This window comes from Populus nigra, chromosome 7 (genome assembly GCF_951802175.1).
Source record: "Populus nigra chromosome 7, ddPopNigr1.1, whole genome shotgun sequence".
In the NCBI taxonomy this organism is placed as follows: Eukaryota; Viridiplantae; Streptophyta; class Magnoliopsida; order Malpighiales; family Salicaceae; genus Populus; species Populus nigra.
In genome coordinates this window covers 17,652,632-17,661,838 of record NC_084858.1, presented here as the reverse complement: position 1 = coordinate 17,661,838, position 9,207 = coordinate 17,652,632, and the positions used below count along the sequence as shown (strand labels likewise).

The 9,207-nt window shown below is 37.5% G+C and overlaps 1 protein-coding gene across 1 annotated transcript; it reads left to right on the top strand.

Moving 5' to 3' along the window:
• Positions 1 to 273: 273 nt before the first annotated feature.
• On the top strand, positions 274 to 8,528 carry LOC133699711 (protein STICHEL-like 3). The gene is made up of 7 exons (XM_062123096.1): positions 274 to 592; positions 811 to 3,418; positions 4,581 to 4,800; positions 5,145 to 5,705; positions 6,311 to 6,890; positions 7,645 to 7,708; positions 8,216 to 8,528. Exons 2-7 carry the CDS (start codon positions 1,370 to 1,372, stop codon positions 8,306 to 8,308), a joined length of 3,567 nt encoding a protein of 1,188 aa, XP_061979080.1. The 5' UTR covers positions 274 to 592; positions 811 to 1,369; the 3' UTR covers positions 8,309 to 8,528.
• The last annotated feature ends 679 nt before the right edge of the window (positions 8,529 to 9,207 follow it).

The following is a 9,207-nucleotide window of genomic DNA, read 5'->3' as shown; positions in this document are numbered from 1 at the left end:
ATTAACTATAATTTAAAAAACACACATAAATATAAAAATAACTAAATATTAGGGTAATTTTCCCTATTAATAAATTAATATTTTTTATTTGCATGCTCTAACAAAACACCACATTTTGATTATGATTTCTTTTTCAGTTTTTTTTAATTGATATTTTATATGTTTTAATATAATAATATTAAAAATAAATTCTTTTAAAAAATTAAATATTATTTTATTATATTTAAAAACAAAAATAACTAAGAAAAACACTTCCACGTTCTTTGTTGGCTGTGCTCTGCTTCCAACGGCCTCCTCTCTCTAACAGATCTCACCTCCTTCTCTCTCTAAACATCACACCTCTGAAGCTTCTCTGCTTATTTGAGTTCTTCTCTATCTCTTTTGTTTCTCTCTCTAGAAATAAATTCTGTTCCTCAAGTGGGGTTTTCAGGACTATCCTTTTCCACGAAAAGCAACACTCTGCTCCTCGTGAATTGCATGTCAAGTTGGCAACTTTCAGGGAGACCATTAAAGAGTCTGTGAGAGAGATCTAATCTGGAGGCCTTGCCTTCATGGCCACAACGGGTTGTTTTTGCTTTTGGGGAATTTTCAGGTGAATGTAGTGTTTCTCTTGTTACTTTTTTTAGTGCGTCTTTCTTCTTCTTCTTCTTCTTCTCTCCTCTAGGCCCCATCTTCTTTTAATCTCAAGCTTCTTTATTACCTACCCATTTTGTCATAATTAAATGGATTTATACCCTTCAAAAGCTTCTTTTTTCCTGGGGGAGTTTAAGTTTGAAGATTGACATTTGTCTTGTCGGGTCTATTTTTTAGCGTCCAGGTGGTGAATGATTTACATGTTGAAGGTAAAAGGAGTAGTGCTTTTGGTCTTGTTGAACTGAAGCTGAGGGTTTAGCATGGGAGTGAATGTAGAGTGATCAATGCAGTTTGGGGGCTTTAACAAAAGCTTGAGATTTTGAGTTTGCTTTCATGGGTTTGGGTTAGTAAAATGTTTTTTTTTTTGGATAGTTTGTAGTGGTGATTCTATGCCCTACAGGAGCACATACTGATTGTTTTGAAGAACTTGTTGTACATGGAGGAAAGTTTCGGGGATTTGGTGTTATAATGGCAAATTGGTCTGTTACCTTTGAGATGAAAATGAATGCCTTGTGTTTAATGGAGGATCTTTGAGTGCTTGAGTTTTGGCTTTTTCTGTGGGTTTTGGCAATCGGTTAGTTGGGTATAATTACTTACCTTTTCGAAAGCAATAGTGTCATATTTAATTTTTAGGGTGGATAGAGTTTGAAAAAACCAAAAACAAAATGCTATATAGTTTGATTAGTTTTGTTAACCCTCAAGAAATAATGCTATCATTTGCATTTATGTTCTGATCATGACCAAGGCAGTCCGCACTAGGATTCTCAAGGATGCAAATGGTGATATCGGCGATCATCTACGAAACCATATTCATTTGACCAATTGTATTCATCTGAAAAACCATATGCTTAAGCAAAGCCCCATACTGGCTGATAGGTCATTAATGCGGGACCTCATTACCCTTCAGAGGTCCCGATCTTTGAGAGATCCTTCGGCCAGTCCTCCTTCATGGCACTCACCTTCTGTAGTTGATTTACTTCCCAAGAAAGGTGACCCAGATGCGGCCATTCGAGAAGGTAGAAGCTCAGTTGGTACTGAGCGTCGAAGGGAAGGTAGGAGGTTGTCAGGTACTTCTCCACCCTTAGCAAATTTAGCACCGTCAAAGGTCGTCCCAAGTGATATTAGTTTGGGTATTGATGGGGTAGCGGCTATTAGTGATCGCAGTGTGAAGAGTGGAACTAGGGACGGTAAGAGAGTTGTTACGAGAGAAGAATTTAGTAGAAAAAGTAATAGGGCTGATCTATTGGGCGGTGATGAAGACCTTTTACAAGATCACGCTGTTAATAGTTTTATTCATGAAGCTGTTTCGGGGAATTCAGAATCAAAAGATAGAAAGAGTAAATATAAGGGGAAGCATAGTCAGGATATGCATATTAAGACCCTTTCAGAGCAGCTAAATGAGATTCCAAGGGGTAGCGATGTGGCATCTTCCAACATGCATCTTCACGGAAGACACACACAACAGCAGAAAATAGGTGAGCATGAGACCAGTGTTAGTGGCTATAGTGGAGTGAATAGGGTGAAAAGGCGGAAGTTTCGAAGTGCCAGAAGAACTCGGGCTGCTGCTCCAGCTTCAAGGGATGCTGGGGGACAGAAAGAAATGTCTGTTGCTTCTAATTCATTTGCTCAAGGTCCAGCACAGCCAAGGTATCACATGGAGGAAGAAGAATATGGGGACCAAAATGTCACAAGGGCTCCCAGAAATGGATGTGGAATTCCATGGAATTGGTCAAGAATTCATCATAGGGGTAAGACATTCCTTGACATGGCTGGAAGGAGCTTATCTTGTGGTTTGTCAGATTCAAGGAGAGATGGCACATTTTCCCATGGAAGAGATTTTCCTGGTATGCCTGTGGCATCTGATCATTCTACTTCATCTACTAAATCTGATGTAGAGGCTTTGCCTTTACTAGTGGAGGCATCCGGATCCCATGAAAGCACTGATAATGCTGGTTGGGTGCATGACTATTCAGGAGAGCTAGGTATATATGCAGATCACTTGTTGAAAAATGATGTTGATTCTGAAGCAAGATCCAGTGAACAATGCAAGCTTGGGCGGAACCACAATGGTAGGCATCAAAATCTGACACAGAAGTACATGCCAAGAACTTTCAGAGATCTAGTGGGACAGAATTTAGTAGCACAAGCTCTCTCTAATGCTGTTTCTAGGAGGAAGGTTGGGTTGCTATATGTGTTTTATGGGCCTCATGGTACTGGGAAAACCTCATGTGCTAGGATATTTGCCAGAGCTTTGAATTGTCAATCTCTGGAACATCCAAAACCTTGTGGCTTTTGCAATTCTTGCATTTCACATGATATGGGTAAGAGTCGAAATATAAGGGAAGTTGGCCCAGTCAGTAATTTTGATTTCGAGAGCATTATGGATCTGCTTGACAATATGATTGTTTATCAGATCCCATCTCTATATAGAGTTTTTATCTTCGATGACTGTGATAGTCTGTCTCTTGACTGCTGGAGTGCCATATTGAAGGTCATTGATCGAGCACCCAGACGTGTAGTTTTTGTCCTTGTCTGCTCAAGTCTTGATGTTTTGCCTCATATAATTATATCCAGGTGCCAGAAATTCTTTTTCCCAAAGCTAAAAGATGCAGATATTATATATACTTTGCAGTGGATTTCATCCAAAGAAGATATAGATATAGATAAGGATGCGCTAAAACTTATTGCATCGCGGTCAGATGGATCCTTGAGGGATGCTGAGATGACACTTGAACAATTAAGTTTGCTTGGGCAGAAGATATCTGTTCCTCTGGTTCAGGAATTGGTAAGTGCTTTCTGATTCTTTGGCTATAATTAAAATGTTAAAAAGATTTGATTTCATTGTACATTGGTTAAAAAAATGCATATTCCAATACTGTCAATGTTATGTTTGCCTCTTTAATGATACATCAAAGTAATATTCTATAGTCTATACAAGTCTGCAAGGTATTGACGTTGATGTGTATGTTAGAAATATAATTATTGCAGTTAAGTTTTTCAAACAATTAATGCTTTGAAATGTACTTGATCATGCAGGATGTGCTGCTAATTTTCACTTTTTTGACAAAAGTCATGGTGCTTTTATTTTATGTGTTAATGATGGTGGGATAGTGCTAGCATGTGAAGGAAGTTATAGTTCTATGTTTGGACTCCAGATTATCCAAAATTAGAAGTTATATTTGTGTATATGTTATTTTGCTGATAAAATATGAGCCTAAGCCTTATCCTGATCTCAATTCACCACTCAAGCTAAATTATGAACGAACTGTTGTTCTTGTTGTTTTTCATATTTGCCATTTCCAAACATGAGATCATTTTTAGGCTTATAAGGCTAAGTAGTTACAAAAAATAGTGCTGCATTGTGGTAGTGATGCCTAAAAGAATGTTTGTTAACCGCTTGATGTCTATAGATTAGATTGAAGAGCAATTTGCCATTCATGGCTTGTGGCTGAGTTTCTGTTTAGATGCAGTAGACTATATGCACAAACTTCTCGGAATATCCATATCCATGGATATTGGATATAGGACACTTAATTGAACCACTGTTAAAAAAAAGCACATCTTGGTTGTGATTGTATGTTTATTAGTATTCTGCTTTGTCAGTTGCAGTGTGCAGCTGCGGATTTTTTTATGACCATCATCTCAATATGATGATAATCTTCTGTAGAAATTCTGCTTTTCTAGTTTCCCTAACCCATTGAGAGCTCAATAGCGCTCATGGCGTGATTATGAATCTCTCATAATCACTGTTCTTGCCTCTTCATTATCCATCATGGGCTATCATCTCACTGAACACCCACTTAGCCTGTTTGGTTGCTGGTTTTTTTTTGCTGTGGTCTCTTAGACGACTCTTCTCAGGCTCTGATTAAACTGCCCCTTGCTGTCTCACTTGATTAAATATGATATGCTTCTATTTATTTGCTCTAAACTCTACGAGTCTCTTACAGGTTGGGCTAATCTCTGATGAAAAACTGGTGGATCTTCTTGATTTAGCATTATCTGCAGACACAGTAAACACTGTGAAGAATTTGAGAGTCATAATGGAAACTGGTGTGGAACCATTAGCTTTAATGTCACAACTTGCTACAGTTATCACTGATATCTTAGCCGGTAGCTATGATTTCACAAAAGAAAGGCCTAGAAGAAAATTTTTTCGACGAAAGCCATGTGAGTTCAGTAGTTATTTGATGCTTTGTGTATCAGTGACAAGTTATTGAATAATCTGACTTTTTAAATTTGGTCTCTGTGACTATGCTCCCTCTCACCTGAAATTGCTGGTTTGTGATTTTCCTTCCAAACTTTGGGATGTTATAGATATTTTGACCAGTTTGGTGTTATTAAGAATCGTTATGTCAATGTTTTTGGTGTCTGAAATTTTATCTTTTGTACCTCTGACATGAATTCCCTCCTCTTTATTTTCATCAAAAACTTGATACTGGGTTGTATGAATCAGTTATTTATACTTTGGATATTTATTCACAAAAAATTGACCACAAATTTATTGGTTCTAGTATCCAAAGAAGATATGGAAAAGCTGCGTCAGGCCCTCAAAACTCTGTCAGAGGCTGAAAAACAACTTCGAATGTCAAATGACAAATTAACATGGTTAACAGCTGCCTTGCTTCAACTTGCTCCTGATCAGCAGTATCTGCTCCCTAGTTCGTCCACAGAAACCAGTTTTAATCATAGCCCTCTGGCCCGAAATAACATGGGTGGAAGAGATATTTCCAGAAAAGGTGGTGAACATGAGATGCCCAATAATGGGAGAGATTTGCCAATGCATGTCAGATTGGAAAGTCTCCCTGGTGGAACTTCTGCTGATTTTCGCAACAATGGCTCTACAAATGGTATTAGCATTGACAGAAAAAGAAATGCTGCGTCTGGGATGGCTCCTCAATGGACACCTGCACAAACTTCTGATGCAATCCGGGTGAACGGCAGGCAGGTTTCTGGTAAAAGCCATGAGGGATATGAAGAAATTTGGTTGGAGGTGCTTGAGAAGATTCAAATTAACAGTATGAGAGAATTCTTGTACCAAGAAGGAAAGCTGATCTCTGTCAGTTTTGGTGCAGGTGCATCTCATTTACATATATTGTGTCATTCGAACTTGCATTTGCACATAGTTGTGGTTTCCACACTTGTTTTATAATCTAGATGCTTTACATGCAAACATATACTGAACCACAATATATTTACTCAAAACATTGAGTGATGGTAAATGTTCACTTGAGGGTCTCATGGTGATGGGGACCAGCTATATGGATTATTTATCAACTGCTTGGGACAAAACTTTCCCTGTTTGATCATGCTTTATTTGTTTCTCGATTTGATAAATAGTCCTTTGATTAATTTCACAAAGTCACAGTTCTTCCTTTGATTAGTGAACCTTAAAACATTCCTTGTTCCATATAAACAACTGGTTTCAAGTGCTATGCTCGTCCATATTCTTAGATCATTATCCTGTCCTCTAAAATTGACAAACCAGGCAAAGATTACTCAAATAATTCATTTTGTAGGAGCATGCTCTTTTTAGTCCTTACAAATATTCTCCAAATTAGTGTTTTCTTTGTTCATCTCCAACTGTCCTTTATGTGGCATGCTTGGGAAACAAATATTCTCTATACATTCACTTATAAATATTTAATCAACTCTTCAAATAAATTTTTACCTTTTGCAGCCCCAACTGTGCAGTTGATCTTCAGTTCACATTTCACCAAATTGAAGGCAGAGAAGTTTAGGGCACATATTTTACAAGCATTTGAATCTGTTCTTGGATCACCAGTGACAGTTGAGATCAGATGTGAGTCGAAGAAGGAAACAAGTGCAGGGTTCCGTGTGCCTCTTATTTTACCAGCTTCTAAAAATGGTTCATCTCAGATGGCTATAGACCCAGTGCTGAATGCTGGGAGCAGAATGCCTAGGACAGGAGATTATCTTGAAGGGAGGAGTGAAATTGTTGAAGTACCGACTTCTCCAAAAAAATATGAGGGTAATGAACCAACTAACCACAATGTAGAATCCAGTAGAAGAGGTTTACAGCACACTCGGGCAGGAGAATCAGTTTTGAATAAGAAGCCAGCCATGGGTTCTTTGGTGGAAAGAAGAAAGCTTGGGGAAACAAGTCAGAGTAAGAGCATTGTGAGAAGCAAGGTTTCCCTTGCGCGTGTAATTCAGCAAGCTGAAGGATGTACACAGCAAGCTGGATGGTCAAAACACAAAGCAGTTTCTATAGCTGAAAAGCTTGAACAAGAAAATTTGTACGTATTTGAAGAATTTTTTATTCTTTTTACCTATTATCATGCCAATCTAATTATTATCCTTGGTTGGCATAGAAGCTGGAACCACCTTTTAGCAGTGAACTTTATTTTACTAGAAAAGGCCTAAACTTTTGTTATAAAGTGGTGCCTGGTAGCTGTATTAGCTATATGTGATGAACAGAAAGGAGGGCTTGGTCATACAGCTGTATTAGCTATATGTGATGAACAGAAAGGAGGGCTTGGTCATAGGACTGGGTTTCAATTTTTTTTTTCTCCAAAAATCCTAGGGATTCCTTGACAGGAAGGGTAACGCACCCTTCTTTTATCTCTGATAAAGTAGATTCAATTAGCTATTATCAGTTACCAATGTCAAACCATATATAATCAGCGAGTAGGGAGCTGATTTTATATGAACTTGTGCACAGTAAAAAAAAAAGGGTTTATATTATATCTAGTTTTTCCAAAGAAGCCTGAGCATGTATTTGTAGGTGCTTGGTAGCATAATGGCTAAGGTCTCTTCTTGGCATTGCACCAAACAACCTCACGCCAGGAATAAGAAGGATTAAGGGAGGAAGAAGGTTAACCTATGTTGTAGTCTATGGTCCTATCAGCCTCAGAATGAACAGAAAAAAGTGACACTCTTGATTGTAATTAAAACTTGGTTGAGTCGAGAGGAGAGCTCTTCTGCACATATTACCATTTAAATTATATTTTGCCCTCTCAAATTGGCTTTTGTGCATTTGTAATTTTACAGGAGGCTGGAACCTAGATCAAGATGCTTGCTTTGCTGGAAAGCAACTAGAGTGACACGGAGGAAGGTAATAATTCTAGATCTCTGATGATATTGATGCAAACTTATGCACCTTTGACCTCGTAAAAATATTCTTAAGGGTGATTATATCCTGCATGTTCTCCCATAATGCTGAAGTAGAAAGCAACCATAGCATACTTTTAGTGAGGTAGGTTAATTTTCATGTTTAATGGTCAATATGCTTGCCAACGTTTTTGTAAATGTCATTCAAACCTTCATAGCATGCCAGTCCCTTTTCTAGCTTCTTTGTTTTAGGTTCATATAATTATCTAACCAAACAAAATAGAAGTTGGCCGGAAAGGTATGCATCGCACAATAGTTTAAATTGCTTTGTACACACTGACTGGAGCTCCCGTTGGTCATTGACTAAACAGTTATGGAAACCAAAGCTACCATAATGATTAAAACATTTCCTAAGATGTACGTTTTGTCTGAGGGAGTGTCCCATTTTTTAAACGAGTAGTTATTTTGATGTAATCTGTTTTGAAAATGTTGGTTATGTTTGTTCTTGCAGCTTTCTCGTTTGAATATTAGGACACGAAAACCACATTCATTGCTGAAGCTTGTCTCGTGCGGAAAGTGTCTCTCTTCTAAATCTCCACGATAGAACAAGGAAAAATTTCCAGTGGCTTCGAAGGATTCAGACTTCTAATTCATCAATACTAGCTAGTGTAATTAGCCATTTTCTTGCCATTTACCGAGTCAATTCATCTCTTTCATCGAATAAATGTAATGGTTATTTCTGATTAGAATGTAGCGAAAAATTATCCAGTGTAGCTTCCTTCATGCAATCATTAAATAATAGTCTTAGGCTTTCTTCTCTTCGATTTTTAATTGCAGTGAGGCCTGACTTTTCTGATGCCATACCGGGACGTTTCTATATGTTAGAACTTAGTACAGGATAACGAAACAGAAGGGCATCCATTGTTCATTGATGAGCTTTATCTGGCAGATTAGAATTGGGTCACTCTCATGCCGAGGCCTAGGAATGACCAGGACCAGAGAAATCACGCCCATTTTCTCCTTCCTTTCATGTGTTTCTGCACTTGAGAACTATGGTGGCGCTTGTTTCACTGTATATTACTTCCTTTCCAGAATAACACTTCCCGGATTTTCCACTTCATATGCTTGCTCAACAATTTTCTAATATTCTTAGCAAATTATCCCTTTGTGTGTTGGCCGTTTCTATCGAGAATTCTTAGAATATTGAAGTTAAGAAACCATCGAAGAATTTTCTAATATTCTTGTTGAAGTTATTGAATTCTAATATTCTTAGCAAATTATCGGTGTTTTACAATGTAAAAGTGAAGCGAACCAAATCAATCGTTTGGTGGAATTATTTAGTCCTAATTCCAAAAGATTTTTTTAATAATTTCTCATTTCTATATGCCTTTATATAATCATATTTCCTCTTATATATGCTTTAATCATTTTTTGGGAAGAAAATGTCTTGACAACTACCAACAAGAATTAATTTTGAAAAGTTTAAGAATGAAAATTAAACTT

Excerpts from the sequence above, each read along its gene's own strand:
- LOC133699711 (XM_062123096.1), top strand. The coding sequence starts at position 1,370 with ATGACCAAGGCAGTCCGCACTAGGATTCTCAAGGATGCAAATGGTGAT. Across the intron at positions 4,801-5,144 it reads ATTTTTTCGACGAAAGCCAT|TATCCAAAGAAGATATGGAA; the intron begins GTGAGTTCAGTA and ends TATTGGTTCTAG. Across the intron at positions 6,891-7,644 it reads AAGCTTGAACAAGAAAATTT|GAGGCTGGAACCTAGATCAA; the intron begins GTACGTATTTGA and ends GTAATTTTACAG.